Source organism: Mustela nigripes, chromosome 15 (genome assembly GCF_022355385.1).
Source record: "Mustela nigripes isolate SB6536 chromosome 15, MUSNIG.SB6536, whole genome shotgun sequence".
NCBI classification, from domain to species: Eukaryota; Metazoa; Chordata; class Mammalia; order Carnivora; family Mustelidae; genus Mustela; species Mustela nigripes.
Genome location: NC_081571.1, coordinates 79,605,330 through 79,622,164, shown reverse-complemented (window position 1 = coordinate 79,622,164; position 16,835 = coordinate 79,605,330). Strand labels below are relative to the sequence as shown.

General features: G+C 42.8%; 1 protein-coding gene across 1 annotated transcript in view; it reads left to right on the top strand.

Moving 5' to 3' along the window:
* Positions 1 to 16,835, top strand: part of EFNB2 (ephrin B2) — a 42,148-nt gene that overhangs the window by 18,841 nt on the left and 6,472 nt on the right. The window contains exon 2 of the mRNA XM_059377555.1: positions 3,344 to 3,627. Coding sequence (XP_059233538.1) covers positions 3,344 to 3,627 — 284 coding nt within the window. The remainder of the gene's footprint in view (positions 1 to 3,343; positions 3,628 to 16,835) is intronic.

Genomic DNA, 16,835 nt, shown 5'->3' with positions numbered 1-16,835 from the left:
AGGAGCAAAGGGGTTTTGGGGGGCTTGACTGTGCGCAGTAGTAATGTAGGCAAGAAATTCTTGATTCAGACTCTCAACTCAGCTACACTCTGTGCTGAAAACTGTAATTTCATCAATCGAACGACTGGTGCGCTAACCAGTTTAAATATGTGTTTGCATATTTTTATATACAGTATGTTCTGTGTAAATCGTATGTAAACCAGGTTATATGTAGATATGCATATCTACATTTCTATATATGTATCTTGTGTATCTGTGTATACATATGCTTAAGTAAACCTTTAAAGCACTCAAGTGCTGGGTCTTTTTTTAAGGAATTCTTGAAACAATTATTTTTTCAGGGAAAAGGATCAAACCCTTGCCATGCTCTTTGCCAAAATGTATTCTGAAAAGTAAACAGACACTTTATGGAGCATTTGGAATAGTGGGTTTCATCAAGATTTACTTCTTATGAGCATATCAAATATGCTTATTGAAATTCGAGATTTCTCCTCCCCCCTTTCATTTTGCCAAGCCATCGGATGACTTACCCTCCGCATCCGTCACTCCCCCATCACTGACAGCTGCCACTCTTTACATGATTTGTGCCTTCTGAAAATACAGTCTAAAACATGGTGGTCCTCCTAGCCAGACTGGCCCAGGGGCCGGAGGTTCTTGACCTCAGCCCCATCAGCAGAAGCTGTAACTCAGATTTGGTGAGTGAAGAGACAGCCATAAGCAGTAACTTACATGGCTGGCTGGAAATTCCCATGATCTTTTGGTTAAGCATGAAGGAAAAAAAAAAAAAAAAAGAACCAACCCTCTCATGAAGGGAACAGGTTCGAGCGAGCATTCTGAATGAAGAAAGAGCTTGGTGAGCCAGACGTCAGACGCACGGGGTGTGATGTGGGAGAGTTCTGAGATGCGCAGCCATCGCATGCGGCTGGCAGGTCTGATACATTTGATGCATTTCCTTAAGGAAACTGACTGGATGCACAAGAAAATGGGTCCTTCTGGCTGCCAAGGATCCTGATCTCTAAAGCCTGGGCAAGCCCCTAGAGAAGTGGCCCGGGGGTAAAAGTGGATGGGTGTGAAGGCCAGAGCTTTGAGAGGAGGCAGACACAGGCCCACAGACCTCGGCTGGGGCCTGGGGACACTTCTGACACAGTCTACTGCACGCTGCTCGCTCTGTGCCGGCTCCCAAAGGAGCAGACTGAGAATCAAAAATGTGCGGTGTGGGGAGGGCCCCTGGCGGGGATCGGCCTCTGGTTCTTGGATGCAGTGAAGATTTCCTGATAATGTCAAGGAATAAGACACGAGGAAAACATTGTGTTCGGAAGGTGAGCTGCGTAATGGTCACCATGCTTCCTTCATACCCTCCTCCGGGCAACCTGCCCCCACTTCCTAACCCAAAGGACACGTAGAATCACTGAGGGGCAGAAGTAAAGACAACAGAAATTCATCCATGAACATTCTGGTTCAGCCCTCAGATCCTCTCCTAGAACCCAGAGTTGTGTTTTACCTGCAAGAAAGACAGAATGGCCTACGGAGATGACATGGGCAGTCAGGAGGTGGGGGCTGGGAGTTGACTTTTCAAAGCATCTCCCCAGAAAACTGTATGAATGGCCAAGACAGTCACGGAGAGGCTCTCATGAATGGCGGTCCTCATTTGTCAAAAGTTTTAGAAATAGCCTTCAAGGGTGCACACTTGGTTGTTTGGAATGTGTCATTCTTATTTAAAAGATGTTCATTTTGAGAAAGGCTTTGTTAAATGTGTCTTGTTCACTTTTCTTTCCTTCCCTTCTTTCTGTCTGTCAATGAAATGTCTTATGCCCTTGCTAAAGGAGCTTGGGGGAAAAAAGGCGGGGGGGACCACACTTTCTTTGGGATTATAAATGACACATTCCCAAAGAAGGTGACAAACTACCATGCGGCATGAATTTTTCCTGCCCTAAAGAGTATTGGTTTTTAATATAAATCTATACTATAATTTGTTATGTTCTGTGATGGTTCATAACAACCTCCTGCACTTTTCAGAAAATTAATACCATTCATTAGCATAAATCATAACCCATTTCCTCAGTCTGGGCTTGAAATTGGAGGTGCCCTATCCTCCAGGAGCTCCCATGCTCTCTCTCTTCGTGAATGATGACCCGTTAATTGTCATGGCTGGTGGGCTTCCCTGATGAAATAAGGGACTGGATTGGAAGGATTCAGATGTGATGCTTTGTTCTTGGGCTTTAATATTTTAATGAGCCTGCAGGCTTGGCTGCTGACCGAGGGAGGGACTAGATGGGGTTTCTGAGTGTGTTGTTAGTGTTCGCACTTGTGGATGGATGTTCATTAGAAAGCTCTTGTTCCAGTTACTCAGAGAAACTCCCCATTAGGAAAGATCTTTCAGCAGCATGGCAAGCAACCAGGAGAAAGGAGAGGAGGGAAGCTTTTAGCTGTAAGCATTAAGGGGGTATTGTATCCGTCATCTTAGTTCTAAAGATTTGTTTCTAAGAATTAATTGGAGCAAATACATCTCAAGGCAGGAAAAAAAAGGTTTGTGGAGCAGGGACAGTGGATGCTCTCCTCGCCCTGGGAGGACTTCTCATCTTGCAGCTGAATCAATAGGACAGGGAGTTATTTCTGGTTATCTTTTATGGGTTTGTAAGACATTTCTTTTGTTCGGTGTAATAAAAAACCCATTGTCTGATCAGTGACTGACTAATTACGATAAGTAATTTGAAACATTCTTGATGAAACTTGTCTGTTAATTAACATCAACAGCAAATGGAAACTAACAGGACAACAAAGTGTTAGCGCACCCACTCTTCTTCGGAATTGACGCCATCTTTCTATGGTGCGTCCAATAAACCAAAGCTGCCGAGGGCTAGAAAAATAACAAACAGGTGTGAAGGTGTGACTCACCACCTAGGAAAAGTTATTGTGAAGTTATACAAAGGAGCACTGAAATATTACAAGCGAGGGGGTGGTAGAAAGGAATGTCAGGAGGTTGACTGATCCTGTTGCATAGAGTAAGGAGAGAGTGGGTTTTTTTCTTTTTTCTTTTCTCTTCTCTTCTCTTCTTTTCCATTCCTTTCCTTTCTTTTCTTTCCTCTTTTTTTCTCTTTCTTTCTTTCTTTTTCAGAGGCTAATTCCTAAATACATTTATCCCCTGCTGATCTGAACTAAGATACTTTTGGCAAATACAAAAATGGATTGTATAAAATTGGATTGTAATCCAATCCAAAAATGGATTGTATAAATGGATTTATAAAATTGTACTTTGGAATTATTGACACTGGCTAAATTGTAATTATCGTTAAAAATTGTTAATTTTATCAACTCAATGGCTTTTTTTTTTATGCTTTTTTAGATTTCTACCTGGACAAGGACTGGTACTATATCCACAGATAGGAGACAAATTGGATATTATTTGCCCCAAAGTGGACTCTAAAACTGTTGGCCAGTATGAATATTATAAAGTTTATATGGTTGATAAAGACCAGGCAGACCGATGCACTATTAAGAAGGAAAATACCCCTCTTCTCAACTGTGCCAGACCAGACCAAGATGTAAAATTCACTATCAAGTTTCAAGAGTTCAGCCCTAACCTCTGGGGTCTAGAATTTCAGAAGAACAGAGATTATTACATTATATGTAAGTATAATTTTATTCATTTATCTTATAGAAATTAAAATAAGCTAAATAAGTCTGTATCAATTTTTTAAATTATTTCTGTGGCGAATAATTTGGTGAGAATCTTTGCTGAAAATTGTCCATTTTTTTTTAAGAAACCTTAATTGAATGAGGACCCTGTACCAATATTATTCGATAATATAAATACCCAAAGAGGAGAAAACCTCCTAGAGTTTTTATAGTATTGAAATAAATGGATATTTATGAATATACTCAGCATCTCTACTGACAAAACATTTTTAAGGACCACTGGTGAGATCTCATAGGTAAATCTTATGCGATGACTTTTCTCTTCACCCATCCATCTGTCCATCCGTCCATCTGTTCACTCACGCATTTAGTAATTTAGTATTTACTCTATGACAGAAGCTGTGTGTAAGTGCTAGGGATTGAACGGTGAACAAGGTGGTGTAGTGGTGCCCTTTCCATGTGGAGCCCATAGAGTCAAAGGATAGGGGGTTAGAGGCAAAACAGAGTTACACACTGATGTGTTAAAACCAGATTTAGAAGTATAAGACTTGGGTTTGTTCAGTGAATTACCTTCTCCTTCCATCTGCGCAATAATATGACACATTGTTGCAGGAAACAGGTACTACATACCCTTAGGATCATATCTGAGCTGTTGCTCCTCCCTTCATGATACGGAGGGCAGAGGGTTCAGGCATCCAAGCACATGCCTGCTAGGAGCCCGCAATGTGTGGGCACAAAGAGAGGGTTGTTCCAGGCCCAGGGTTTTGTCCGAGCACAGTCTGTGCGATTATTCTCACTCAAGCCATGAAATAGGTTTTCTTTTTCTTTGGTGTAAAACTATGCCCATAACCGGACAGGAGTGCGCACGTGATGAACCCCGGCATCGGTTCTTCGGGGGTGCAGAGCTCTGTCCTGGGATCCCAAACCATCTCTTGGTGATCCGGTGGAAATGGCTTTCTCAGCCTTCTGGCTACTCTTGAGAAGGCAAAGTCAGTAATTCACTGGATACTTACTTAGTGCTCAAGAATACCCTGTTTTTTACTACATGAGTTATTAAGACAAAGATGGTCATAGCTGTCTAATCATCTCATCATTGTGGCAAACCTGAAACACCAGGGCCTCAGAACCTATTTGGAAGCCAACTTGACACAGAGAGAGTGGCTTAGCAAGAATCAGTGCCACAGAGAAAGGGGAAGTGGGAAATTATAGATTGAAAAGAATAATTATCATAAAATGAAAATAAAAGCATTCTTAGGGATGAAACAAGGAGGCGGGATGGTAAAGTGTACAAAATAGTAGGGAAATCTTTGAAAATTGAAGATAGCTATTGGGTAAAACCCAGGAAGATACCGGAAGCCTAGTGGCTTGCTTATTTGTTTATTTTAAAGACCTTTTAAGCAAGACTATCTGCCAAGGACACTGATAGGTAGTGCAGGGACCTGATGAATTCCCAAGGAAGGCTGTGCCCCCCTGGGCAGGTGGGAGAGAGCTCCCATGGTGCCTTGGGGCGGGTGGTGCTCTAGAGCCCCCAGACGCCTGCGGTTCCCAGCATCTATCCCAAGAACTGTGTGTCCCGCCCAGGTGTGCGAGCCAGCTCTTCCCTGCAGATAAGCCCCAGACTCAGATTCCATCTTCTTATTTTCATTTATGACTTCATGAAGATGGCTTCATACAGTGTGCATCCCCCCGAGTGCAGGTGGGGTGTTGGGACGCTTCTGAGGTGGGGTGCATCACCTTTGTGTGTAACAGAGCAAGCACTGCGTAACTACGAGGCATCATTATGTGACAGGTGTGTATGTAGAGGCAGGACTTAATTTACGGTTCCAATATTAATCGATACAGTAGCAGCATTTCTTCCTTGTCTTTCTGTAAAAACTCATCATGAGTTTAAGTGGCAGGTAGCCGAACTCCCCTGACCTCGAGAACTTGCCTCAGAGGGACGATTTACTAGGTAAAACCTCACGGTAGCTGGGATAAGAGAATCTTTCTTAAAATAGAGTGCGAAACAGTGAGAGGCTGTTGGAAGGCTGCCGGCCAGGTGAGTGTCCAGGGCTGAAGGCTGGCCAACAACCAGGGGAGACACTTCCCAGACCCTTGAGCGATCCCACCGTGCCACAGACATAGGCAGACACTATAGGTACCTGGGAAAAGCCAGCAGCTCATTTCTCATGCCCGGCCCCGGCCAGCAGAGCTCACTCACTGATAGACAGCTTTCCCCGGAAAGGAGATGACAGACGAGCAGGACATGTTTTACAATTGCTTAAAAAGTTAATGCTGACTTTCCATTGCTTCTGCGAGAATTCCAAGATTTTTAGAAGTCTCTGATTTCCACATCGCACAATCACTCACCATACACCCCGGAGTCACACTCGACTTAAAAGAAGACGATTCAAGACGGCATAATGGAGAGCACTCAGACTCACAAATGTATCTCGAACACCTCAGGCCCTCAGCTCACTTGGAGACCGTTAATAATGTGGGTTTGGGAGATGCGACTAGACACCCTGTATCCCAACTCCGAATCTTCGTTGTCTAAGCACCTTCATCACTAAGAGTATGCGTATTAACATCATCATCCCCATGCGCTGGCTCCTTGCCGCGGGCAGGAACCAGAGAAGTGACGGTGTGGGGTCATGCTAGCCCCCAATGGGAACAGTCCAGTTTGCCAGTAGTCAGCCCGGGTGCTGGGTAACATCCCAGGGAAACTGATCCCAGAAACAATGGGCCAGCCGCCTGGGGACCTGGGGTCGAGTCCCTTGCCTGCACTTAAGGAGAAAGTCACCTTAGCTCTTGAATTTTGATTTCTTTTCTAGAAAGCTCTCGTCGTTTTTCTTATGGCCAGTGATGGAGGCCTGTAGTTCCAAACCATTCTATGGTTGGATAAATATATCCTGTGTAGGATCTCTTGTTAGTATGTCTCTTCTCCAGTTGAAATGGATGGAATCTGCTGTGAATTCTAAGACCTTTAATTTGATTTACAGTGTTACCAGATTTTTAGAATATAGTCATCAGGCTTTGGAGTTTGGGAAGTAAATATTAATTTTTAATTGCAAGTATATTTTTAAACCTACCAAGTATCCACTAAATTCCCTTAGGAAATGGCATGACAAAATGATACACTTCCTCATTAGCTCTTCTCATAGATGATTATTTGCTTTGACATGTGGCAAAATGATATATGTGGGTTTTCTTAATATTTAGAATTGACTTTTTCAAGTGACCTATTTCAGTAATTAGCCTTAGGCCTGATTTGCATCATCAAACTCCTAATCTTAAATGATCCAGAAATAGGGATGTTAGTGCCATTTAGTCTGAAAAAGCCCCCCTCCCCCTTTCTTTATGACCTTCACATTCTTAATTGCCTTAAAAGCATAGTAAGCATTTATATAACCTACAGGTGTGTTTGTCTTTAAGATTTCAACAAGTTTATGAAATAACTATCTGTTCTTAAGGGCCCGTTTTCAAGGGAAGCTCGGTAAACACTCCAGTTCACGGAGGGGAGCACTCCAACTGTGTTCTCAGCCTTCGTCCATGTTTGTGTCAGTGACTTTGCTGGTAGACACTTCCTGTGTGTGGCTTACAGTTTCTTTTCGAGATGAGAACACCTGGCCGAGTGAGTCAGCAGTTTTGGTCTGTCCGCCCTTTGTGACATCCGACCTTATGAAGGGTCGCTTGTGCGACTTCAGCATGGAACCTTGCAAAATACCAACAAAGACATTGCCTTCACTCTACCGAGATTGTGTGAGTCAGAGATGGATGAAAATGGGTGCTGTTGTGTCAGTCCTTTCTAAGTGAACAGTGGCCACAGCTGAGCTCTGTGACAGAGGCAGCCACGAGCACCAGGCCCCTCCCAGTTTAGCCATCTGTAAGTTCTGTGGTATTTTACCTCAAACCCATAGCTGAGTCTTGGACTTATGGAATAAGTCTGAACGCTATTTCTAACAGTTGTTGGATTAAAGATTGTTTTTTAATGTATGCCTGCCGTACGACAGTGGGCCTTCCCAAGCTGCCCCTCCCTTTCTTTGCCGTGAGAAGGCTGAACTAGCTTGACTGAGTTATGATTTCCTAGGTCATTGGTTTAGTTCCCCAAAGCAATTTTCTAAAAATCAGAGCATATGAAATTGGAAGCCTCCACAGTCAGCTTCGCTTTGCTGTTTCTTAGGCATTAAAAAGTTCACTTCTGAGCAAAATTGCAAAATAAATTAAAATGCTTACATACAAATATACAGATATACAAATATAACAAAACGCTATTCTTCAAGAATCAAAACAGAGGAACAGCAGATTTCATTTCCTGCATTTTCGTTAACTATATATGTGTATATGTATATTTTTTAAAACATATTCATTTACTTGGGTTTGTTTTCCTTTCATGTTTCCAATTTGCTTATTTCAGGAAGTAGGTCTGACAACTGACAGAAAACATATGGGATGTACTGTAACCTCTCTCCCCAGCAACACAGTTGTGGGAGCTTTCGAATAACCTTTCACGTGTAGATTTCTCTTCAGATATATAAGAACATGTCGCCTGTGTAATGATTATGGGTTTTCTGTCATGAGTTAATTTATATGATAAACGTAGCAAAAGCTTCATTTCCATTAAATTTAATGATAGGACAGTATCAACCTGTTACTTATGTCCCTGACTTTGGGGTGAGGATTTATGTTTTAGACCTTGTATAGAATTGCCAAATTCTGGCATTTAAACACCTTTCTATTTCTAACCTACAACTGTCCTCTTTGTAATGGAGTTTCCGTCAGACTCTTGGGTGTCTGGACCCTTGTCTACACACACCACTTTGGGTGACAGACAAGCACGGTGGGTGAGAGTCCGGAGTCCGACAGATGGGTTCTTGAGAGTCTTCAAAAAGGAACTTCTCCAGCCTCGGCCTCGAGCTCTTCATCTGTGAACTGGACAAGCTGTCGGGACCTGCCTCAGCAGATCGACATGAGCTTAAGTGGGTGTTACGTGTCAAGTGCTCATTTCCAAGGTTGGCTCCTAATGAGTACAACCACGGGGTCCCCTTGGAGCAGAGCGTGTGAGGTCAGAAGACCAAGGGCAAAGCCATGCCTTCCTGCAAGCTAGCGGGCGGCGAAGATGTACCCACAAAGTGTAATTTATTTGCAAACCATCCGTAAAATGAAACTCCAGAAGTTTACAAGTTTCAGTAAGGCTGCATGACTTAATTATAAGATCTCTGCTCTTTGTCTTAGAGTGTTATAAAAGTTCCTTTGTCCCTGGGCTTCCTCGACCAAGAAACCTGCATTTATATATCTTTTTGTTGGTGGAATTGCCCAAGCTTGTTAGCAGATCCTCCGTAAGACCCGAAAGAGACAGACCGGGAGGAGTGTTCTGTGCATATAATCATTTCCCTGCTTGTCCTGTCACCAGCCCTGCCAGAGCTTTTTCATAGTTTCCCAGCACACAAAGGAAACACTGTATTTTTATTGATAATTTCGGCAGCCTCCTAATGTAGTGTATTTTCCCAGAGAAAAAAAAATTATGTCAGGGTCACCTTGTCACTGAGGCTAGCTGGGGAAGAGCATTTCATTAGTCTGATAATTAGAAGTGTTTTTTCTATTATTATTATTATTATTTTTTAATATTTTATTTATTTGACGGTGAGAGATCACAGGTAGACGGAGAGGCAGGCAGAGAGAGAGAGAGGGAAGCAGGCTCCCTGCTGAGCAGAGAGCCCGATGCGGGACTCGATCCCAGGACCCTGAGATCATGACCTGAGCCGAAGGCAGCGGCTTAACCCACTGAGCCACCCAGGAGCCTGTTTCTATTATTTTTTAACATAACATGAAGTCCTCCTCTGACGCTACTGTGGGCTCTTTCTGAGTGTAACAGTAAGTCTCCTGGTTGATTTTCCTACGAATAAAGCTTACATTCTTTCCATGGAAGTTACAGTCTCAGTTTCTGCCTAACTGCTTTGGACTGAGAAGCTTCTGACTGACTCTGTTCACACCCAACGGTGTCACCTGGGCAGTAGTGAGAGGCCTGCGGCGCTCTTCTTTATTCCCAAAAGTCACCAAGGAAAGAAGAAGAATGATTTCGTGAAGCGAAGAGAAGACAGGAGGGAAAGACTGAAAACCCTAGGAAATGAGGATTACTTGGAAAAAAAGGAATTCTTTATGAATTGCCCAGAGTAAAACTGCCTTTACAGTTTCATAAGATTCATGCTAATATCTCCAGTGCCTGTATTGATAGCTTTTTTAAAGTTCACTTAGCCTTATAAATAATGGAATAATACTAGAGAATGAGCGAGAAATAGTTTCTTTCTTAATAGCCTTTAATATTCACCTTGAAGATGAAAACTAAAAGCAAAATAAAGCACTTTAAAAAAAATAGCCAAGAGGCACAGACAGACATGAAAGGATCACTTTGAGAAAACTTATTTGTGTAGTTCTTAAGAGTCACACATTTGTTCCTAAAATTCTGAGATGCCAGGCTAGGTGTTTGATGACTTCAAAAGGGAAGTGTTATGGCCTCACACACTCTGTGTCCCCTGGCAGTCTCAGAAACAGGTGGTAGAGAAATTTTTATCACTGTGAGAAAACAAGAACGTAGAAAGTCTGAGAGTTCCTAAATGGCGCGTACGGTTCACCCTGCCATGAAATGCAAAGGTCGAGGCTCCAGCCAGGACTGTGGGAACCCTTAGAGCAGCATCTTCAGCCTGTGTCGGTGCCCCCGGGTCACCGAGTGTGCACATGCATCCCTCGTGACATGAAACGTCACGTAGATACGTGTTCCGTCCCGTGCGTGGTTTAGTAGAGGGAGTGTGCATAGCGCTCACGCACACACGTGGTGACGTAAAGACTCTCGTGGGTACACACAGCACATACGGAGCAGCACGAAGACGTTCACATGGTTCAGACACTGGTGATCGCTGTGCTTGTCCGAACGCGTCGGGCCTGCACGCTGGTTTGTAGCGTGTGGCCTGGAGCTGACTTAGGGCGTAGTCCCTGGAGCTGAACCAGGAGATCTGGGTCAGGATCAGGAAGGGAGGGGAGGTCCGCGGGGAAAGGGGGTTGTAATCGCAGCGTGTCAGGTCTTCCGCATTTCCTTTCCGCATTTCTCTGCTTTTCGATCTTTTCACCAAGGCCGTGTCTTCCTCAGACTCTGTTACTGTGTGTTCTTAAAGTTATCAAGTCCTTCAGGCACCTCAGTGGAACGTGGCTAAATAGCAAAATTGTAAGAATTGTAAATTTCTCAAATACACAAACTGAGGTGATGAGGCTTCCGATTTTCTTAGTCAAATACAAGTGCTACGTTTGGGATGGATGGCTGGACGGACGGACATATGCACGGATGGGCAGCACTTCGGGCACAAGCGTATTTGATGATGTTACAGGGGAATCAGGCGGTGTGTTACTAACAAGGGTTCTGCTTCGAAAAGGGCTTTTTGCACGAGTGAAGTAGCCCAGTTCCATTGCTCCTGATGTTCAACCAGGAGATGAAGGTATTCTTTTATTGAAGCAAACATGTGGAAAATTGCTCTGGATTCCTAGAATATAGAATGTGTCCCCTGAATGGAATCGGGTTCATGTGTAGGGCACATTCAGACCAGGCATTTATTGGGGTTACCCCTGGTCTCTGGATGGTCAAAGCCAATAACATCACGTCCATCTAAACTCTCACGCATGGAGAGCGGCGCATTTTCTCCTCTGCAGTGTTACATTGGAAACTGTCAGCAAACATTAATTCAGTCACTAGTGAAGTCTTACCACCCAGAGATGAACCCTGCCTCAGATGGGTATTTTCCACGTCAGTGCTGCGGACGCCCAATTACTGGGCCGTTAATATCATTGCAGCGATTAGTGGCCATAGAATGAGCAAGAAGTTGTGGGACGGGACGGGTACCCTCCCCGCCAGGCACTTTCTACTCCGACCCCCTTTGCTATCTAGACCTTTCCGTATCTCCACACAGATATTTTCATGATGAAGACTGTTAAAAAGCCAGGAGTGGGCAGTGGATTGTGGGCTAGAAACCATTCACGCAAACGCTTGCCTCTTCATGATTCAGGATGTCTCAGTGACATATTGTCACAGCCTGTTGACCGGGAAGTCTCCGTTTTATAAATCTGAGCACTTAAGTAAGGTTAATGTAGACAATAGGGGATGACGTTTTATCTTTAGGACTCTTACATAGTTCTTGCCAAATTTCTTTTCTTTCTTTTTGGCACGAGTTTGGTCATTCCATCGAAGTGGTCATCTGGCCACCTGTTTTTTAAAATGTAATTCTTTTCAGTAGATTTTGGCCCGTATTAAGGTCGACTCTCATGCACTGTTGACCATCACATAGTCAGGATGTTAATTTTGTCTGAATTGCTATAACAATAAGATGAATTCCCTTAAAGCATACTAGATGAAAACTTTTTTTAAAATGAGATTTTACTGAATTTTTTTTTTTTTTTTTTTTTTTTACCTAATGAAAGATTCCACCTGCATAAATCATCCTCACTTTTAACCATAAAATCCTAGAAAGGGATGTTTTCCCTCAGCAGAATTCCTTAAAAATTGAGACTCTAAGGCATTGCAAGCAATATTTTCAGGGGAAATAGAGTGAACCACTCTGTAATCAGTGTCCTGCCGTTCGCGTGCCTCTAGGGAAAGAAAAGAGGGACTGGTCACTTATTGCTAGGACTATTTGATCTTTCTCAGAAAAATGTCACTGCACTGCTGGAGCTTGGTCTTTTGCTGCCCCATATCCCCGTGTGTCCACGCGCACACTCCCTGCTTCCCACCCCCTCCTTTGCAGTCTGGTTGTACGTCATCAGTGACTCCTCAGGACTACGTTATCAAAGGTAACTGTGTCTCTGAGCATCTTTAATGATGGTCACGACCTGCATCTTTGTATACAGTTCCTGATGGCTCAAAGATTTTTATGAGTAAGCAGTGATAGAATTTTTTATGCTCTAGATGTGGTGACTGTCACTTTATATTGTTACTATTCTCGCAATAGGTTGGCCTCCCTCAATGTCCCAAGTCTTACGTGATCCACGAAACAGGAGATACAGTGAATATACTGGGCGTTCCATAGAGTAGCCGGTTGTCTCCTCCTTCCCCCAAAATTAATACAAAGAGGCGAAGTAATATATGTCATTAAATCTTTCAGTAAACGCACAAAGACAGTTGACTAAACTGTTTCAAGGTTGTTACTCTTATTTCCAAGCTGTAAGCAGAATATCCTATCATTGTTGACAATGAAACTTTGAAAATGAGGAAATGAAATTACACTATCTCACTCCAGAGCATCCATTTATATTTGATACCCGGTATCTTTACTCACGTTTTAATGCTAGAATGCTACAGGGAAGGGCTGAATTGTGATTCCACTTTTAAATTCATTTTTCCAAATCATTCTGTCTAGCAGAGAAACTAATTAATTGTGTTCTGTAGAAGTCACTGGGGCTAAGCCAGTTATTAATTCTTAATGCATGATTTACTGCTTTAAAATTTCAAAACACAACCATAGTGATGTGGTTTTAATTCAAGTGATTCTTCTTATCATACTGGAACAATGTTTCCTTGGCTAAGAAACCCACACATCCTACCTCACTAGTCCCTTATACAGTGTTTAAACTGTGACCTGTTCCTCACACACGAAAATCAGTTAATCCAATGCCAGCAAGGGCCATCTCATCAAGGAGAGATTAAAACAAAACAAAAAACCTTTTTGTGGATCTCTATTTCACTTTGAAAATACCTTCCTTTGTATTTTTTCTTTTCCAAATTGAGGCCATTTTCAGAAGCATTTCTACAGCAAAGATAAGGCAAATTTGATATTATGGAATGAAATGCCATGTGCTTTGAAATAATGCTGATTTTTTTTTTTTTTAACATCCTCCCAAACAAAAATAATGGAGCCCTGGGAAACTTATGACACATTCCTCATCTCTTACACTATAAATCCACAAAGAAAAACACAAAAAAAGGAGTTAGAAGAAGTGAATTTTTCCTCCTTTTGGCACATGATACAGCAGTTTCTGTCTCAGAAGTTTTTATTAATTACAGAAAAAGGTATTTATTTTTGGCATTCAGTGAACCTTATGATCTCCATGTTTGGAATCTTTCTCCTCAGTCAGTATCTGAAAGGATACTCATACTCGAGGCGTGAAGATCTGCCCTGAGATCTAGAGACTGAGTCCCTGTTTTCGTAGTCCCCACTGGGATATGAGTTGGTGTCCAGGGGTTAAGGACCTAGGTCTTGTATTTCCTGGGTTGTACGTTCACAGTAACTGATTGCATTTTTATCAGGCTCCCTGTTTCCCTACTTGCAGATCTCATTCTATCTTTTTTGTTTTTTTTCTTCCTTTAGACACTCTGGGTTCCTAGCCCTGGTGCAAGGCAAGAACCGAGTTTGTGCGCTATGTTTATTTGAGTCTCATGGCTTCCCTTAGCATGTCTCTTGATTCTGCTTCTTTCAGTTCTCAGTTTGTCAGGTGACAGGCTTCTGGTTCTTCTAAGTCGGGGCTGAGCTGATGGAGAGACCGATGTGCATGGGAAGACCGGCCCAAAGAAATCAAAATTAGGAGGGCCGGCGTATCATGACGTGGTAGAAGAGAGTAGTGTAGGGAAAGTGACACTGATATAGAGTTGTCAGCAAATGCTGTTTGTTTCATAATCAAAAAAGAGTAAATATGTCCCATGTAGCTCTAGATAATTTTGGTTTTTATTCTTAACAGTCAACTGAACTCTGGCTTTACTGACCCGATATGCTTATTACCTGTCTCTCTTGGGTTGAGTGCTTTGATGAACTGGATAAAAATATTTGCCTTTGAGTGTCTGTCTGTCACCTGTGCCATCCCCCCCCCCCCGCCCCCTCCACCCCCCGCTGTGCCCCATTCCAACAAGCTACATTTTAAAATAGTTTGAAATACCTTCCAGAGTAGGAGTGTAGGAGTGTGTTTTTCATCCTCTCCAGCATAACCAAGAATTTTTCTTCATAGCTTCAGAGTGAAGCTGTGTATTATCCTGGAGAATTTTTTTGTGCTGCCCTCATTCCTGACCTCTTGGCGAATGAGGCCCGTGTATCCGCACAAACCCAGCAGCGAATTCTCCATCTGATTAGCACAGCGTCCCGATGTGATAGACTGAAAACAGCCCCCCGGGGTGCAGGGCAGTAACAATCAGACGAAGCCATGTTCAAATGCACTATTACTTCCTCTCCGTGGGCACAGTCTAGAAAACACAGCCAGGAAGATTCTTGCCCCTTTAGTCCATTTTATCCACCGGTTCTCTTTTCCATACTCTGATAACCAGCGTAGGATTGCCCGTGAGTCAGAACTGCAGCAAAGTGGAAGTCCGTGTGCACATTCACGGAAAACCACAGATGGTGGCCGGCGCAGTTTTCAGATGTGAAGAACGTCTCAGGCAGTGTGAACTCAGGGTACTTTTTTGCTGAGCAATGATCTCCACCCACTGAAAATCAGGCCTGAGGGGAGCAATCTAGTGATTTTAGTATACTTACGGCATTGCAATTAGATCCCCAAAGCTGAGGCTTTTAAAAGCAGGCCATAAAATGCCCATGTATCTTTATTAAACCTATTTTCTAACTGGATGGAGAAACTTTTCTAGTAATTTTTAATTTTATAAAGTGTCTCTCTCTCTCTTTTTTTTTTTTTTTTTTTTCCTCTAGGCCATGGGGGATAAATGTCTGGGCACTAAAAGCTTAGGTATATCAGTGTTTTGGGGGTTTTTTTTCGTTTGTTTTTTCTGTCTCTAAATGATTAAATGCAATTTCATCCATTTAGTCATACTGTAATTGTGGTGGCATTAGCTAACACCGGCAGAGAGACCCAAAGAAAAACTAAGTATGATGAGGTAACAATTTATTTTTACTTTCTCTAAGTTAAGAATTCCTAATACATTCAAATCAACAGTAAAAATGTTGCAACATTGTCTCATGAAATACAAGTAGATTTTTCTCCCCAAGCATGAGCAATTTCTCGTTTTTCAAGCAGGCTGCCACTGTGCCTGTTTGTAAAGCTTCTGGTAACTGGATGTTATGGAAGAAATCATAAAATTGTGGCTTTATTTCAGAGCTCATTGACCCAAGGAGGTGCAGTCAGGATGAGACATCTGTCAGGGTCCTTGGTCAAGGCAGCGACAGGGTGGCCTCAACACTGAGAACCACACTCCTCACACTCCCTGAGGAGGCAGTAGGGGAGGAAGAGTGAGGTTAATTTTCACTGTGGTATCGAAAATAAAATAAGGTCAAGTGCCTCTAAGTGATTTTAAATATGCTCAGAAGTTTACTTTCTGAAGTTTCAGTTAGGTGCTGACGTCTGAAAACCGGGCTTTCTGTGACCACTGGGGTCATTCCTAGCAGAGGGCAGGGAAAAGTCCTTCCATGGCAGAACATCTCACTCTGTTACGGAGTTTACCCCTTCTTAAACAACCAGGTCTTGGGGATGGTATGTTAACACTAGTAATGAATTGGTCAGTATCTCCCAGTAAACTTTGCTGCTCCCAAGTTGACTCAAAGGGGAATGAAGCAGAGTCTGGAATGCGTTTACCTCCTGGGCAACCCCCCCCCTTCACCCCCACCCCTCCCAACCCGCAGCGGCCTCTGGTGTCCTGAAACCCCAAGAACCATGCAAAGGCACAAGCTTCCATTTCCCTCTATGCAACTCAGGCCAGAAGGCTTTCTTCCCAGCCCCTTCCCCACCCCTGCCCCCAAAGAATAAAAAAGTTTCAACTGTTAAAGATGCAAAGCAGTTCATTCTCCTGCTGCACAATTTCTCTCCTCCCGTCTTAGAGTCTGTAGATGCTAAGTTATAGATTGCAATTTAATTTGAATACTTGAGTTCCTTATGTGGGGGGTTATTTGGACAACATTTAGGGTAAACCAAAAGGAGCTCCGTGTGAAAGAACTGATATTCAGAAAGGGCGTTGACTACAAATTAAAATCAAAAGAAAAAAAGAATCACCCAGTGATGCGCTCCTCTGTGCTTGCTTCCAAACTAACAAAGGAGAAGCAGTCAGCACTTTTGAATTCTGTTCCCAGGTGAAGCTTCTTTGCCTTGTCTTATCCTTTTTGGTTCTGGTATTCATTCCTTTATTTATTTATTTTTTCCTTTTATATCTGAATCTCTGACCTTATTACTTCAAGGTTAAAATAAACAAACCTCCACAGCCTCCCCCTTTTCTGAGCACGACCCTTCAGATCTTATTTTTAACATATTTGTTA